The 16,872-nt window shown below is 40.1% G+C and overlaps 3 protein-coding genes across 4 annotated transcripts; 1 reads left to right on the top strand and 2 right to left on the bottom strand.

The window, feature by feature from the left end:
• Positions 1–6,657: 6,657 nt before the first annotated feature.
• Positions 6,658–7,463, bottom strand: fahd1 (fumarylacetoacetate hydrolase domain containing 1). The gene has a single exon (XM_076086057.1). The coding sequence runs from the start codon at positions 7,359–7,361 to the stop codon at positions 6,699–6,701; it is 663 nt and encodes a 220-aa protein (XP_075942172.1). The 5' UTR covers positions 7,362–7,463; the 3' UTR covers positions 6,658–6,698.
• Positions 7,464–7,687: 224 nt separating this feature from the next.
• On the top strand, positions 7,688–10,986 carry hagh (hydroxyacylglutathione hydrolase). Of its 2 annotated transcripts, none has more exons than XM_076086055.1 (9): positions 7,688–7,871; positions 8,323–8,507; positions 8,796–8,860; positions 9,042–9,159; positions 9,247–9,355; positions 9,512–9,615; positions 9,878–9,979; positions 10,092–10,171; positions 10,301–10,986. In XM_076086055.1, the coding sequence occupies exons 1-9, from the start codon at positions 7,784–7,786 to the stop codon at positions 10,398–10,400; spliced, it is 951 nt and encodes a 316-aa protein (XP_075942170.1). In that variant the 5' UTR covers positions 7,688–7,783; the 3' UTR covers positions 10,401–10,986. The 2 variants fall into 2 exon arrangements, with proteins under 2 accessions (XP_075942170.1, XP_075942171.1); XM_076086056.1 differs by having other exon boundaries at positions 7,689–7,850.
• A 1,259-nt stretch (positions 10,987–12,245) lies between these two features.
• On the bottom strand, positions 12,246–16,119 carry narfl (nuclear prelamin A recognition factor-like). Its single transcript, XM_076086054.1, has 11 exons — positions 16,025–16,119; positions 15,307–15,402; positions 15,075–15,218; positions 14,820–14,949; positions 14,602–14,736; positions 14,102–14,220; positions 13,874–14,003; positions 13,707–13,779; positions 13,474–13,611; positions 13,102–13,259; positions 12,246–12,922 (listed from the first exon to the last, which is right to left on the bottom strand). The coding sequence occupies exons 1-11, from the start codon at positions 16,088–16,090 to the stop codon at positions 12,681–12,683; spliced, it is 1,431 nt and encodes a 476-aa protein (XP_075942169.1). The 5' UTR covers positions 16,091–16,119; the 3' UTR covers positions 12,246–12,680.
• Between the last annotated feature and the right edge of the window lie 753 nt (positions 16,120–16,872).

The following is a 16,872-nucleotide window of genomic DNA, read 5'->3' as shown; positions in this document are numbered from 1 at the left end:
CGGGATGTTTCTCTGCACATTGCAGTTGATATACCAATGATACCTCATCTGTAAATATGAAATGTCACAATGATCAGAAATCACACATACACACATTTCATTTGTAGGCATTTGTAGATATTTCTCCTCTCAAAGCCACTTTACATGTTTTAATTGCCTGGGACAGTACCAACTGTATCGACTGTTACTCACTTAAAATAAATTACTGTTTTGATCTGTGATTATTTTGAACCGTTTCAAATTCCATAAAGTACACAATGCACAGTGGTGTGTGTATAAAACCTTTGTTCTGACTCTGATGCTTTGTGTTGTGAGGTGAAGTTGTATCTGACATGACAGGATGCAGGCCACAATGGTCCTTCCCTTTTGTTATTTATTTTTACTGTAAATTGAATCAAGCATACTGAGGATGTTTGTAAAAAGATTGCTTGAAGAATGATACACATTTGTCCCTCAAAAAGTAATCCTAATCTAATACATGCAGCTGAAACCTATGCCTATTCTTATCCCCTATTTGTTGAAGGATCAGCCACCGATAAACCCTTCCTCTAAACATAGCTTAGCAAACGCAACTAGCATGGCAGGCCTGTCAAGCTTTGGATTTCTCCATGTGCTGAGGCAGTGTGCATGCATGAGGTTGTAGTAATAGAGATACTGCACGTACAGTATGAATGCTAGTTTGCCTTTGCAAAAACAAAACGACGCAAGAAGAGGCAAAGTGTAAGAAATTGATGACACAGGTTTTGGCTTGTCTGCTAACTAGATACCTTCAGTAACCTTCTTTCAAGGCCAAGGAGCACATCATGAAATAACTATTTTATTTTGTAGGGTTATGGGTTCTTAAGAAGAACCTTCTAGTTTGTCAAAAAACATTGGTTAGTCCCTATAAATCAAAAGAAAATGAGGGAACTTTTAAAAGTTAAAACATATGACACTGATCTTTTACTTTTCTATATACTTATAATACTACAACTAACTAGCTCTACGCTGCAATATAAGAACAGCGCTGTTATTTATGCTCTAAAACGTTAGCCCCCAGAGAGAAATCTCTCTCTCCTCTCTCACATTGCTCTTCCCACTCGTCACTTCCACACAGTGAGACCACATGTGCAGTCTGAGGGCCTGCCTGCTGCCCTGGCCTTTAATTATAAAAGATGGCAGCTCACTCAGAAGGTCCCCCCTCCTTCCTCTCTGGGCTCAGAATTAGCAGCAGAGCTTGTCTCTTTCATTGTACACTATCCTGTATGGAAGGGGGGAAAAAGAAGAAAAAAAAACAAAAAACATCTGCTCTGGTGGAACAACCAAAAAAGGAACCGACCACTTGACAAGATCTGAAAAATTCACTGAGCTGTAGATGTTTCTTTTTTTAACAATGCATGGAAACATGCCTGACCAGTGCTTGCATTCAATGGTTAAAAAAACAAAAATAGTCAATTAAAAGTATTAACATTGAGCTTTGTTTGTGGAAATGTCAGTGGCTGCTTGCATTAGCATGCTAGTGCGTGCATTCGAGCAAGTTTGCACGCACACACATTGCTTTGGCTCTTTCCATACATCTTGCCTCCTCTAAATCCAGTCAGTATTTTTGTCACATTCCCCCTCTGTTTTATATGTCTGGCATTAGTTTTTAGTGGGCCTCGCTAAAATTGAAATGTTCTTGCCTCACTTCATCTGTGCCAGTCGTAGTGATAGCTGCTTTTTGGCTGTGCCAGCCCAGCAGCAGGCATTAAACATAACTGATTTCCCATTCTGCCATCTGCGAAAGACATTAGTATGTGTTCGCAGGGCTAGCCCAGTCGTTACGTTTCATTAAATTAGCATCTACGGTTGCCAATAAACACTGGTAATGATGTGAGAAATCCAATTGAGGTGAAGAAAGAAAGTGCAAAAAACAAATGGAGGAATGAGTGAGAATGCGTTCCCCGAAACTGAAAGCGAGACATGAAGATGTACGTTGGGTGTTCATCAAAATGAGCTACTGCACAAACGAGCCTTACAGTGAATCCCTCTGGTCTGTCTGTAAACATTGCTCTGTACTGTACAAACAGTGCAATTGTGGCTCCCACAAGAATCGGTACACAACCGCCAGCGCTCTGTCATGTTTTATGACCCTGTCGTCAATGGCAATTAACAAAATTCATGATTTTATTTGATTCAACAGAGTATGGTATTGTCTCACAGTTCTAAGCATTCTCACTAGCTGCCTGAATCTCTTTTACATTTCCATTAGGCATTTATTTGAGGATTCAACTTTAGTCAAGGATAATATTTGAGTCATAGAATGAAACAATAATTGCATTTTGAGTGTTTATCAGAAGCTTTTTTTGTTTACATTTTGCACCGGGCATTAACGATGGAAAAGGTTTTCCTGTTTCATTTAAAGGATAAGAAAAGGCAATAAGAAAGTATGAATGAATGAATATGATTTGTCCTTTAATTTTCACATTAATTACTTTTCACTCTGAGCCAAAGCCCGTATGCAACCATTTAAAGTCAAAAAGAGATGTCGGACTCAACACTCAGATGATAGAAAGACAATGTATTTGTCTCTTTGTTTGTTTGAAATACAGGATATTCTGGATTACAATAGCGCAAAACAACTAAAAGGCAAATTACAGGTCTGCAAAACTCAAAATCTTCCCTTCTCATGGGAACAGTAATTTGTTTAGCTTCGGCCGGCATGCAGCTTCCAAGGATTTGAGCCCACAATTTAATGCATGCCATCAATTCCTACCATTGTGGATTTGTTTGCATGAGTGAAAATCGCCCCAATGTGGATTGAGTTACTTGCCGCTGTGACCAGTTGAGATTAAGCGTGATGAGGGATGTATATTTTGAGCGGTGACTCTTATTTGGGAATAACGGGCACATGGCAGACTAATCAGAAACACCCAAGGGATGAAGCACTCTGAAGGCTGTGTTGAAGGAAAGAGGGCCTGATTTCTACAGATAAAAGTAGGATTAGAGTTTAAAAGTGGTTTCCCTTTAAGGAACCACAAATGAAGACGGTTCATACTGAGGACTCCACACATTTTCCACCCATACCGCAGTCTCCTTCAATTCGGGGTAGAGATGTTTGGGGATTTTCTCTCTTCCCTGTGGTTTAGGCCTCACAGCATCTTGTTAAATTGTGACTCCAGCTTTAATTGATGAGAGCGTAATTTGGGGTAGAGGGATTTTCAAATGGTCACTGTAGCTCAACTCAAATTGGGGGACTTTTTAGGGATATGGAATTATGAACTTTTACAATAGGATTTTATAACGTTTTTTTTTTCTGGACACATTTCAGTACATACTCCTGTTGCCATTTTAGCCAACAAAATACCAGCTCCAGTCGACTTATTGGGCCTTGATTGGAAAACTTTAACAAGCAAAGTTTATAGAGAAGGTTGCATCATTGCTAAATGGATGGAAACCATTCACACTAAGAAATGAAGCAGAATTCTTCAACAAACAATACAACATCTTTATATTTTTGGAAATTTACACACATCAAGAAGAATGTTTTAATGAAACGCTGTGTTTTCCTGTTAAACCTACAGTATGTTTCATGGTACATTACTCACTTTGCCTTCCACCTGCATCTTCAAACAAAACGTTAACACACTATGTGCAGTCAATCACTCTGAATGAAAGAGGCTTGCACCTGGCCTTCATGCATGATTTCTTTTCATTTGCCAAAGACCCCATTCATTATTCTACGAAAAAGAATTACAGCCCTTAAGTTTGGCTTATAATAAATACCGAATAGGTTCTGGATTTGCTCCATGGCATTATTAATCCCCAGCCACCCAGTTGTTCATTCAGTATGAGACTGATTAATGAAATGCACTGTAATTCTTCACATGCAGAAGAACCAGTCCAAGGTTGGCTAAAGACAAGATGCGCTCACTGCACGCATTGGGTTGACATTCAAGTATGTAGACAAAAATACATACACAGTGGCCCTTTTGCCTCTCCAACAATGAAATAAAATCAATGTCCTGGACATGTGAGAGTGAGTCTTTTTGATGCGATGTCATATGCATCCTGTCTGACTCAGTCCTTCCGATCGTTGTGTGTGTTGGTGGTTTTCTTTCTAAGAATGGCCACACCGCAGCACTGTCTGGTGCGTACAGTGCAGCACGCAAAGTAAGGCGAGGATGGTGATTTTCTGAACACACACACACACACACACACACACACTGCCAAGTTGTAAATCATTTTCACATGTTGAACCTTCTCTCCATACATTTCATGTCAAGAGCTGGTGCTTTAATCTTCAGATGCCTTTCACTCATCTAAGGATGGTATATTGTTGCAGTTGTATACTGTTGCGTGTTTTCTTTTTACCTGTTTCTTCATATAATCACTTCAGGATCCATATGAACCGCGGATACATGTTCAAGCACGTATTCATGCACAGGTTGTTTTTTCGTGTGAACCTAAGAGATTTGACCTGATGACAATTCATCCTCAGGGTGACATAAATGTGTTCAACACATTTAATTTCAATCTGTCCAATAGGAGTTGAGACATTTCACTTAAAGCAACGTGTCAACCTCATTGAGTCCCCAGATAAAAAAAATCTGGGGATCACCAAAGTCATCAGGATTCATCATCTGGGAATCATCAATGTCTGTGCCACAGTTTGTGCCAATCTATTCAAATATCTCAAGGTGGGCTGCGGTAGAAAATCGACTTTGAATTCCCTCAAAATCTCTTTGCTGCACATTTGCCACCTGGCTTGATTTCATGTCACAGGTGACGTCATGGTTGGTGTGCGTTAGATCGGAAGACTGTGGTCTCCACGTAATCCCCTCTCCCTCAAAAAGCATCAAATACACCTCCTCAGACTCCCGCTCCATGACAACATACCGCTTCATGTGGTGAACGCTAAACCAGAGCTGAGCGAGACCTTGAAGCCATTGTTAGAACCTTTGAGGGAGTAATACCGTCAGTCACACGGGGACAATGAACAGCATGATTCATATCTTATAAAAGACGACACCTGCTCTAACCCTGTTCTAAGAAACAGGCCACGACTATATTTCCCAGATCCCAGATCTAATTGAATCCGTCATAACTGTTCTGATGATGGACACATATGACCCCGGAGTCCCCTGAGGGTCAGGGCTTGGGCCCTGTGAGTCTTGGAGATAACATGCCCTACAGGTGTGGGGAAGATGATGTACACAGACTCGGGTTTCAGCAGACTGGCCTGGGACAGGTTGATGGGGGCTCTGATTGATCCTGAAAACAGAGAAGCCTGTGGGAGAATTGTAATTGAACCTGGAACAGATGTTAAACAGTCCGGGAAGAATGTGGCTATGATGAAGGTACGCAGCCCGAAAGTCCAAATTACACTGGATGAACTTAAACACCACAGTTTCATTAAATGGTATTGGAGTTTTGGGAGTCTTTTCGGTGTAGAACATTAGAATGTTGAAGGCTACCCCGACAGCATTCACTGAAGAGGCAACAGGGTTCAGTATGCAGTTACAGAAAAATATCAAAACGTGGTCCATCAAACTCTCTGAAGAAAACACGTCTCAGCTGATCCAACAAGCAGCTAAATGTGTTCCAAATTTACAAATAACCACACGAAGCCAGAGCCAAACCCTCAGTCCTCTAAACTCCCTCTCTAACATGACTATTATCTCTACTTGAAATCATCTGGGATAAACTCTATTCACATTATAGCTTGTGAAGGGAACTCCACATTAAATCTGCACTGCTTAATGTGACTGAAGGAAACATCCTATATATCTTTATCATAAGTGCACACACATAGCGAAAATAGAGTATGGTATGAGAAGTTCAAAATGCTATAGATGTTGGTTTTTTATGTTGTTATTAGACTTTAATCACAATATATTGTTTGACCATACGTCTATATGAATTTTATCCTTACAATTTGGGTATGATGGGCTTATGCTGTATGATTGTATACAAATACATTCAAGAAAATGTACTGAAGTGCATTTACTTAAATATTTCCATTTTATGCTGCTTTATACTTTTTACTTCAGTTTCGAACGTAGGATTGTTACCTGTAAAAGAGTATTTCTACTCTATTGTATTTGTACTTTTACTATGTAAAAGATCTGAGTATCTTCCACCACCGCATTTAAGTTGGTATATACAGCATATAAAGTAGCTAAGATTAGCTCCACCTTGACCAGCTACTTCATGATTCTACACATTCATGCATTAATAATATTAATAATCAAATGTTAGATATCATAATAAAACACTGACAGTGGCCATTCTGTCTCCAATAATTAGAATTTGTATTCTTTTGCTGATACAGCAATACTTCAACTTGCATTTGAATCAAATAGTTTTACAACATATTATTGCATCTTTTATTTGAATAAAAGTTCTGAAATTCTTCTTCCCACCACTGATGATTGGAAACAAAGACAGTGACAATGGGGTGATGAATTATTTGGTTAAAGTAGATAATACAGTGAAACCGATCAAAAGTTCACTCGTGAGATCAATCAATGTAACCAGACTGTGTTTTGTTCGTTTTCTCATATATTTTACAAGGCAGCGTCAGAAATATGGTGTTGATGGCACGAGACTGCCATCTGCTGGTCCACATAGTATTTGTAAATATATGTAAAATAATTAGATTCAACCCTCCAGTAAAAACACTATATCTTCCACGAGTCAGAGTATTTCTTTCGATTTATTCGTGTCTTTTGTTTTCACTACTGCTGTTGTTTCTCCACCCTGAAGCTCATGGTGACCACGTCCTCGATCCCAGCCTGCAGCTCATCATGCTCCTGCACGGCGGAGACTCCTTTGGGGGTCCCGGTCAGGATAAGATCCCCCTCCTCCAGGGTGATGAACTCGCTGATGTAGCTGATCAGAAAGGGGATGGAGAAAATCATCTGGGAGGTGCAGCCGTCCTGCCGCAGCTGGTCGTTCACCTTCAGCCACAGTTTCACATTCCCGGGGTCAGGGATGCGCTCTTTGGGGATGAACTCGCTGATGGGGCAGGAGGTGTTGAACGATTTAGCCAGGGTCCAGGGAAGACCCTTGGCCTTACATACGTCCTGGACGTCCCGGGCTGTCATGTCCAAGCACAGAGCATAGCCTGCAACGTGCTCCATAGCGGAGGACTGAGGTATGGCCGTGCCCCCTTTGCCGATGACCACTCCTAACTCCACTTCATGGTGCAGGTTGCTGGAGTACCGGGGCACCAGGATGGAGGAGCCCTCTCTGACATATGCAGAAGGTGTCTTCAGGAACAGGACGGGCTCTGTAGGAATCGCGTTGTTCAGCTCTTTGGCGTGGTCCGCATAGTTTCTCCCGACACAAATGATCTTCCTCCCCCATTCCCAGAATCGAGTTATATTTCGTGCTGTCATTGTGGAGAAACGTGAGGTTTCAGCCGCTCTGAAGCTGTCAGCACCAGTAAACTTTGACCGACCCCACTCTCAGGTCCCTGAAGCGAGATCATTTACCTACGGCAAGCCTGAAAGGACAAACAGTAAACTTAAAACTCAAATCAAAGCTGTTATAGCGACTACATTTGAGATGTTATCACGGCTAAATAATAAAATAATTATCCCCCACATGTACCTCATTGTATCTTTATAGATTTGTCGTTAAAAAAAATACTAAACACTCAATTTATTGCTAATTCCAACTGATAATGGCCGATCTACTCCCCCAGACTTGATTGGTAGAGCCTGGCAGTTTAAATGTGACGAATGGACGAACAAGGAAGTACAGGACCAAACTTTTTCTGGTTTACATTAATGTGATAAGGCTATAATCTGCTATTGTTATGTTATTCAAGTCACTAGCGGGGAGTGCCTGCACTCTACTTGGAGCTGCAACAGCCTTCAAATTCGGTACGTCACTACGACTTTTCAGTAAGCAAACATCTATCTTAGCATGTTAGCTTGTGTAGTTTCATTGAACGTTAACTAGTTACGGATTGCTAACATGTTTTAATTTTGTTGTGTCTCAAGAGGAAGGAAAGTCACATGAACACAGCTGGCCTGTCTGCCATTTATTACACAACCTCCTCCTTAACAGTCCAGTTAGATCTATGCGGCGGCTAAGTTAGCTAACGATAGCCGAACAAAATGTAATCATTCAGAAGTTAGCATTGAAGCTAACGTTGTTTACTTTATGTTGTCGCCATGTTAGCTTAAATTATCAATACTTGTCCTGCCAATGGCTACTGTGTAATGCCTCCATTGCATAATGTCTTGCGTCCTAAACATGTCCGTGGAAAGGGTTAAAGGAATATGATGTAAGAGTGACAGAGAGTCCCCTGATGTCAGTCTGTCAAATATTGACTTGTACCTTCTCATGAAGCACCTGTGGAAGTCCAGGCCCAAGCAGCTGCCCTCCTTCACAGCGTAGTGAGGAAGTCCTCTATGGTGGAACAAGCAAGCATGAGGATTGAACTTCTCCCAGCACTCAGTGACAACTACATGTACCTGCTGATCGATGTGGACTCCAGGGAAGCAGCTATTGTTGACCCCGTGGAGCCAATAAAGGTGTGTGCATTGTATTGTGCTAGATTAGATTATAATCAGAAAGTGACTAAATAGATTTACTCGAGTACTGTTCTAACATTTTAGGCACTTTAACTTGGGTGTTTCCATTCTATGCTACCCTGTACATCAACTCTACTGAATTTCAGAGACAAATATTGTACTTTTTACTCATTTTTGATGACCTAAAACAGAATAAAATAGCAAATCCTTACATATAAGGAACCATCAAATATAATGCAGTTTCACTTGATAAATGTCTTCCATTTGATATTTGTGTGCTTTCAACAGGTTGTGGAAGCTGTGAGAAAGCATGGCGTAAAACTCACAACTGTATTGACCACTCACCACCACTGGTAAGCATTAAGTTAATGTTTTATTTTAGTTGTGCACTAGCTTCCATTTGTTTTGTCCATTTGTTTGCATCATGAGAGCTTTCTGAAAACTCTTAACCAGCCAAAAATGCCAGTATGCTGAGAAACCATTAAACCTGCATGAAGAGTATATTACTACACACTGACCATTTTCTCTCCTCAGGGATCATGCTGGTGGAAATGAGAAGATGGTCAAGCTAATGCCAGGACTGAGGGTCTACGGAGGAGATGACAGAGTTGATGCTATTACAAAGAAAGTTTCTCACTCCAACAATATCAAAGTAGGACCATCAAACTATCTATTCTACAATCCAAATATAAGCCTGAAACGACGAGGATGTTTGCTCACTGGTGTCATTCTTTTCCAGGTTGGATCACTCAATGTCAAATGCCTGTATACACCATGTCACACAACTGGTCACATCTGTTACTATGTGACAAAGGAAAAAAGCACAGAGCCACCAGCTGTTTTCACAGGTATGTCTGATCACATTCGCTCGGACATACCGGAGAAAATAAAGTCTCACTTAAATCTGTCAAGCTTGACCAATAAGTGTTGATGCAACCTCTGTAACAAGTCAGCCCTCTGAACCTCTAAATGGCCCAACGACACTCGTGTTTATTCCCATGCAGGGGACACGCTGTTTGTTGCTGGTTGTGGTAAATTCTTCGAGGGTACAGCCGAGCAGATGCACAAAGCCTTGATAGACATTCTGGGAGGCCTGCCTCCTGAAACGGTAAATATATGAACTCCCCCTGTAATGTCAGCGTAAAGGGTTGCTATTGAAAGTCTAAACATGCCACTGAAGTAATTTAAGTAATTTACAGAAGATTTGATATAGAATCTAATTGAAATGAGACAAAATACATTCAAAGATTAGATTAAAATGGAGATATGTGATACATTTTCCAGTTAGGGTGTTGAAAATGTCATTTTCTGATAAAGTATACTAATATTGTGTGACAGACTGACTAACCACGGTGTGTTTGTGTTTTCAGCGTGTTTACTGCGGGCACGAGTACACCGTCAGCAATCTGAAATTTGCGCGTCATGTGGAACCGGACAATGAAGTCATTCAGAAGAAGCTGGCATGGGCAAAGGTACTCGACTGATGTGTCATATCCAATCAATGATTGCCTCAATCAGACGATCGGCCTCTGAAAGCGTTGAAAATACAAACATCTTTGCGTCTGTATGTTTTTATCTCTGTAGGAAAAATGCAGCGATGGAGAACCCACCATTCCATCCACTTTGGCAGATGAATTCACGTTTAACCCCTTTATGAGAGTAAAGTATGTAGAGCATGATTTAATACTAATTATTAATTATATTTTACTTGCTTACAACACAAATATGTGTCTGTGTAGTTTTGTTTAGAGCTGATTACAGCGCTACTAATATTTCTTTGATGTTTAATTCAGAGAGAAATCCGTGCAAGACCACGTAAAGCAGACATCCCCGATTGAAACCATGAGAAGTCTCCGGAAAGAAAAGGACGGCTTCCGGGTGCCCAAGGAGTGATGTCCACTGCATTCATGCTTCATAACAACTGCTTACAACACTTCAAGCTGTTATTAGTGTAATACAAAATGTATATCTGCATTTCATCTTCAGCGCTGCTATAAATAGATCCTCTACATTCACTCTGTCATGGCACAAATTCTTTTATCATTATAATCGGATCCAATATGGCTATAAACTTGTTTTAGTTGTATTTGGTTTGTTTGGATCATGTTGGTGTGATAGTTTTAAGGAATATATGGCCAATAATTTAACGCTTTAAATGAGAAATACATTTGTTAATCTGTAAATATGACCTTTAGAGTTTTAAAATTGGTTTAGGATTATGTTGTAATCTATTCAATTTCATGAAGTGTTAGAATACAAAAAAGGGAGCGGCTTGAGGAACAAATGTAATAAAACGTAAAAATGTCTGTAAATTGATAAAAAAATCATTTCTTTTCCTGTAAAGATTCACATCAGTGCTTTATTGTTGACTGTGTCCTCATGACATTCTTTTCATATCTGCTTGGGAGCTGTTACTTTGGTTCTTTATCATGTGAAATTTGGCACACAAGCAAATAAAAAGCATTCTGTGAGCAAAGCATTGGTGTGTCAGCATTAAATGTTAAATACTGCGAATGCTCTTTACCGTATTAAGTACAGTCTCACAAATAATATTGCATGATATTAAATGCTAAAAAAGTAAATTAAGGTATTGCGTCCAAAAAGTACTTGTAAAAGTACTAATTTTGCAAAATAGCCCTATTATTTATATTACTATTTTATATATGTTTAAAAACTAGGTTGTTATTCAAAATTGTGCTTATCTGTCGTACTTGTGTAAAGTACTTCTGGTAATGATAGATTAGTGTTTAATTTCATTAAAGTATTTTGAATCCGCATTTAAATCTTTATCATTTGGAAATCACAGATTTTTTTTTAGAAAGTTTTAAAATACTATATATTTATTTTCAAACAAGTCTAAGACACAAATTATAATAAAGTGATAAATAAATGAAAACTGTACGATCTCAAAAACATCACCGATCATCGTTGAATGTTTCCGGCTCGATTAAAATGTCTTGGATTTGACACGTTGGTTCGGTGATCTCGCGATAACTTCCCCGTCTGATTACAGAGTTTTAGAATAATAATGTCAGAGCATCACAGCCGGACAAGGATAAAACAACCATATCGTAGGAACCATTAAAGCTGAGGTAACTGTTTTTTTTTTCTTTTTTAAATGTATCTTTAAGTTCAAGCTGTAAAATAAATTAAATACACAAAATACACTGCAGTTGTGCAGCTAGTTTGTACCGAACAGACTGGGGGACCAGCCCTTTAAATAACTGGTTTGGGGAGAAAAAAAGCAAACTTTCTTTATAATATATTTGTATTGTAGGGTGCAATTTCCTTGTGTCCACTTTTACTCTTTATTGATGTTTATTTTCTGTCTGGTATCCTTGTGACTGCCAGAGCATTTTTATTTACATTTAATCATTTCATTTAGACATACTGTATTTATACTGTACAGTTTCTCTCTTGCTTACTTTTTGCAGTTGGATTCTACACAATTGATTTACTGTAAAATGCAATTGAATTTAGTTTGTGTATAATTCTGCACTTTATACACAGTATTTTGAAATAGGAGTCGGATATGTTGTACTCATGAATTGTACGAGGGTTGAAATACCAGTTTACATCACTATTAATGTAAATTGCTGATTTTCTTCTCATAGTGATAAGCAGAGGGCTTATAATTGAACATCAGAGTCAAGATTATTCAATAAAAGATATGAGTTTAAATCGATGTTCTGTTGGACATATTCTTATCTTTTTAAAAGAATTTACAAAACAAGTGGCTACAATTAAATAAAGTCTTTATTTTTCAATGTACATAAGGTAAAATAATCAAGGAATGATAATATTTTGCTGTGTTATTTCAGCCAACATTTTCAAAGTAACAGGTGCCACACAAATGATTAACTATTTATACATTTGAAAGGACAATCAGCAGTATAGGGGCACATGATAAGATCACATAACTTGGTTCGGATTGAGCATTGTGTCCATTGTCTACGCCCTTGCTCTGCTTGCCAGGCACAACAACTTTTAGACACGGAGAAAAGTGGTTTAAAAGGTTATTGGCTTCATCAAACCAGCTTATATTCCACTTTGCCCACAACCCTTCTCTTCTCTCTGAAGAGAGACAGACATAGTCTCATATTTGGACGGTTCTGTAGTCAGTGTTTGTTGAAAATTCTCAAACTAAATCATGGATTGTAGCAAAAGCTTTCTTCACCACTTCATAGTGAGTCCGTTTATCATCTTCTCTACAGTGTGGTAGCGAGTGTGCAGCAGCTCTTTGGCTCTCTCCTCCCCTACACTGTGGAGCCAGGACTGGTACAGCTCGGCCACGCGGGTGTCATCTTCTGGCGACAGGGGGCGCTCTGCCGTGTAGAGCTCCTCAACCTTCTGGAGAAGCTCCTTGGGGTTCTGACCAGGTAAGGGCTTCACCTGTCCACCACCGTTTAGACAGCCTGAATATTAACAAGAGGACAGGAGACACATGCTGGCTTTATCTTGTCATTTATCCAACTGATAAAAACTCAAAAAAATAAACTCAACTTATACAACTCAAAATATATGCTGTACTAATGGAGCAACAGAGCAATGGCACACATCCAGGAGAAGTTCACATCTGCATATTTCCATTTACCTGATGGACAGGCCATAACTTCCACAAAGTGGTACGGCGACTTCCCCCTCTTGAGTTTCTGCACCAGGTTCTGGATGTTGCGGAAGCCGTATGTGGAAGCAAAGGACAACAGGACAACTCCATCTTTCTCTAGAGTCACTTCCTGGAAGTCTTTATTCCTGTGGCAGAGGGGTTGAGGTGGGAAAACCGGGCAAGGCGGAAATTCTTATACACAAGACAAGTAAGCTGGTGCAATTCATTTTTAAACAGATGGTCGGCCCTTCCTCTCAGCCTGCACACACAAAGCTTCACAAACATTAATTTGTACCGGACTCAAGCTTGACTGTTCCACCAACAAAGCAGTCAAGCTTCTTAAAGCTGAGACGGACTCACCGGAGCGTCTTGTAGGTTAGCTTCTTCACTTCCTCTCCAAACAGCTGCTTGGCTGCATAGGTGAAGACATGATGGAGGTAACCCCCTGACCCGCTCCCAGAATGGCTCAGGAACTCATCCCCACTCACACTGCTGAACCTGGGTCAAGAATAATGATGTAGTGTGTGTGAGTTCATCTGTTCTTCTGGGGATTCATGCCATGGCTAACAAAAACAAAATGTCACATAACTTACATTGTATCTAGCGGTGCAGGTTCCACATCATTAAGAGACATATTTTTCTCCTCCAGCATTTTCTGAACCTCTCCTATGCGAGACGTGAGAAAAGCATTAAAAAGTATAAAAGAGATGATACGCCACGTTCATATAGACAGAGAGCATCATAGGAGTTGTTTCTGTACCAGATGTGATGACACAGTCCACTTCTCGAGTCTCAGCTTCGTTCAGGTAGAAGTCTGACCGCGAGGCTTCAAGTTTCTTGTCAAAGCAGGGCATCACTGCTACATGGTAGATCTGCTCTGGACTAAGCCCCTAACAACACACAGACAATACACAACTCAATAAAAAAGTATATATATTATATATATAAATATATATATGCAACATCTGATGTACAGCTTTCCCGGTACCTGTTGTTCAGCAAAATAGCATTTAACTAGGGACCCCATCATCTGCTGGGGGGAGCGAGTGGTACTAATGTAAGGAAGAATAAACTCCCCGTGGGTCTTCTCTGCATAGCAAATCCAACCTGAGCAAATCACGCACGCACGCACGCACGCACGCACGCACGCACGCACGCACGCACGCACGCACGCACACACGCACACACACACACACACACACACACACACACACACTGAGAGATGTCTTTGAGCAAACACTGATATCATAAGAACTGTAATCATTATTACACTGAAGTGACCGACACTGCCTTTTGCCTTTTATTAAGCACATCAGGTCAGCAACATAGAAATGAATAACCTTGTATTCTACTTTTACATTATATTAATCCATGACATTTCACATTGCAAGAATCTAAATATGTCTGCAGTTTAAAAAGGCACTGAAAGCTTGTACAGTAGAGAGCTGACAAGAAATGAGGGGAGAAAACAGGGTTTCAGAGCAGTACCTGGACAGGCTGATGTCAGCATGGGCAGACTCTTGCCGTCCTGCTCCTTCCTCTGGAAACGCTCCACAAACTCTCTCTGGCTCTCCAGCAGGCTGAAGGTACGACTAAAGCTCGTTTCAATCACATGATGAACCCCTGCGATAACGATAATAATCTTCAGAAGTGTCCGTGTCTGCCTGAATCAACCGCTCAAAAGAAAAAGTGACACTGGCACTCACCAAGGCCTTTGAAGAAAGAAGTAAGCCTCCTGCCCGCCTCACTACTGCTGAGCTCAAAGCGGGCCGCGAGCGAGGCTCTGGACTGCGGTGACACCGACACCACCACCACCTTCTGCTCTGTGTCGCTGGACTGTGGAGGGAGTTCAAGTGACGAAATACAGCGACACCCAACATTATTGCTATCACATTCCCAAAGCTGCAAAAGCGATCATAACCAGACACATACTACACAAGCATTCAACAACATAAAGCTACCTCGTTGTTGCGCAGCACTTTGAGGAGCTCTTCATGGCTCTGCTGAGAGATGAGCACGCTCTCAGCTGAGGTGATGCAGCCACTGCAGGCTAAGCAGTCATTCAGCGTGATCTTCGCTTTCTCCAGCTTCTGCTTACCACCGTCCTGCAAACAGAAGGCAAATTAAATCAAGGTAAATAGTGGTGCAATTTTACTTCCCACACACAGGTATTGATTAAGCTGTGACACCCACCTGATTGACTTGGACGTAGCTGCCGTCATCTTCTATTTGAATTCTGGCCACAGATTTGCCGTGTTTCTTCTCTACTTTAACAGGTTTGACACATTCCTGCGAAACATAAACCACATGTGTAAACCAAACTGCAAGACACTTGGGTTTATTTCCTTCTTTATGAACATGATAAACACAGCAGGTTATAACAACACCCAAAGGCTCCTGATAACAACAAAGGAAAGAGAATAAATAAGTAAATAAAGGAATAATATACAAGATAAAAACAGTAATAGATGGGAACACTAGACCAACGTTTCTAGACAGATTAATTCAAGTAATTTTCTTCACTATCTGACAATGACTCGTGCTGCAGTAACGTATACGTTGTTATTACCCATCATTGCTCCTTCACTGTCGTTACATCATTGCTAACATTAGCAGCAAGCTAACTGTGTAGCACGCCTTTGATGTTTTAAACGTTAGCAGGTTTTGAGATCAGTTACACCAATTAGTTAACACTGCACCGTCATTAGCTTTTACCAAGAGGGGTTCGTGGTTGCGTTTCTTTTGTAGCTCAAACAGCAGAACAGAGTGGGACAGCTATCGGTTAGCTAGTGACGTTAGCCGAAGCATGCGAGCTATTTCAGTACGTTTTCGCTATCTGTGAAATGAATCGTTGGCGTTAACTGGTCCTCTTTGAATGGAACCGATGATATAACATTTTATATTCAACTACCTGAGAGGGGGTGATAAAGTCGTCGAGATCTGTCAACTGCAGCACACCGCTGAACTGAGAAGCCATTTTCACTGCCGTAAAGTGTTTGTTGTTTACTATTGTGTCGTGAAAGCTAACCTTGATTCAACTACTGCAGAGACAAACATCATCTCATCAACCGGATGTTGCTGTGCTTGCCTGTCATCTTTTACAGAATGGATTTAATTAGTTCACCTGAAATAAATGGGAATTAAGAGGAATTATAGGTATAACATGTATTCATGAAATAAATCAAAACAACACATGCCCAATGGCACTAGTTTTACATTTTAAGTGTTTCCCTGTAAACTGTATCCCTAACTGTACATTTTTTTATTTGTTTCAATTATATCAAATTTATTTTAAATTGCATCAAGCATGCAGCATTGTTTCCCTGTGCAGGTAACCCTGCAAGACAAATAAGTGTCAACATTAAAAAGAGTTTTGAACCGTTCAGAAAATGAAAAGTTGCTACATGGACTCACATAGGTTATGTTGAAATGAAGGCTCTTGACTCACAGAAATGATAGTTTAATGGATCATTATCATGGGTTCCTGTAAGAAAGGAGAGACAGTAACTAAAATTGTGTATGCAAGCTCTTGGTTTTGGATGTTTCCCATGTTTAATAAAGTATCTCCATATTACTGTGTCCTGATCCACATCACAGCTGCTGCATACAGCTGCAGATAATCTTTCAAGTATATTTTGACACCAAGAGCAAAATATACATGTATTATCACTGTCAAAAAAGTGAAAACATTCTTAATAATGAAATATTCATGACATATATAAATAGATAATGTATAAATATAAATATATTTAAGACCAC

The sequence above is a fragment of the Anarhichas minor genome, unplaced genomic scaffold, assembly GCF_050575085.1.
Source record: "Anarhichas minor isolate MPS153535 unplaced genomic scaffold, ASM5057508v1 ptg000007l, whole genome shotgun sequence".
Classification (NCBI taxonomy): domain Eukaryota; kingdom Metazoa; phylum Chordata; class Actinopteri; order Perciformes; family Anarhichadidae; genus Anarhichas; species Anarhichas minor.
Note: the sequence above shows the minus strand (reverse complement) of the source record. Positions and strands in the feature narration are given on the sequence as shown.

Bases quoted from the DNA above. Each gene is read 5' to 3' on its own strand.
- fahd1 (XM_076086057.1), bottom strand. From the start codon at position 7,361: ATGACAGCACGAAATATAACTCGATTCTGGGAATGGGGGAGGAAGATC.
- hagh (XM_076086055.1), top strand. From the start codon at position 7,784: ATGTTATTCAAGTCACTAGCGGGGAGTGCCTGCACTCTACTTGGAGCT. The intron at 8,508-8,795 runs GTGTGTGCATTG...TGCTTTCAACAG, and splicing joins ACCCCGTGGAGCCAATAAAG to GTTGTGGAAGCTGTGAGAAA. The intron at 9,616-9,877 runs GTAAATATATGA...TTGTGTTTTCAG, and splicing joins GAGGCCTGCCTCCTGAAACG to CGTGTTTACTGCGGGCACGA.
- narfl (XM_076086054.1), bottom strand. From the start codon at position 16,090: ATGGCTTCTCAGTTCAGCGGTGTGCTGCAGTTGACAGATCTCGACGAC. The intron at 15,219-15,306 runs GTGGGTGTCACA...TTCTGTTTGCAG, and splicing joins GCTACGTCCAAGTCAATCAG to GACGGTGGTAAGCAGAAGCT. The intron at 13,780-13,873 runs GTACAGAAACAA...CGTCTCGCATAG, and splicing joins GGACTGTGTCATCACATCTG to GAGAGGTTCAGAAAATGCTG.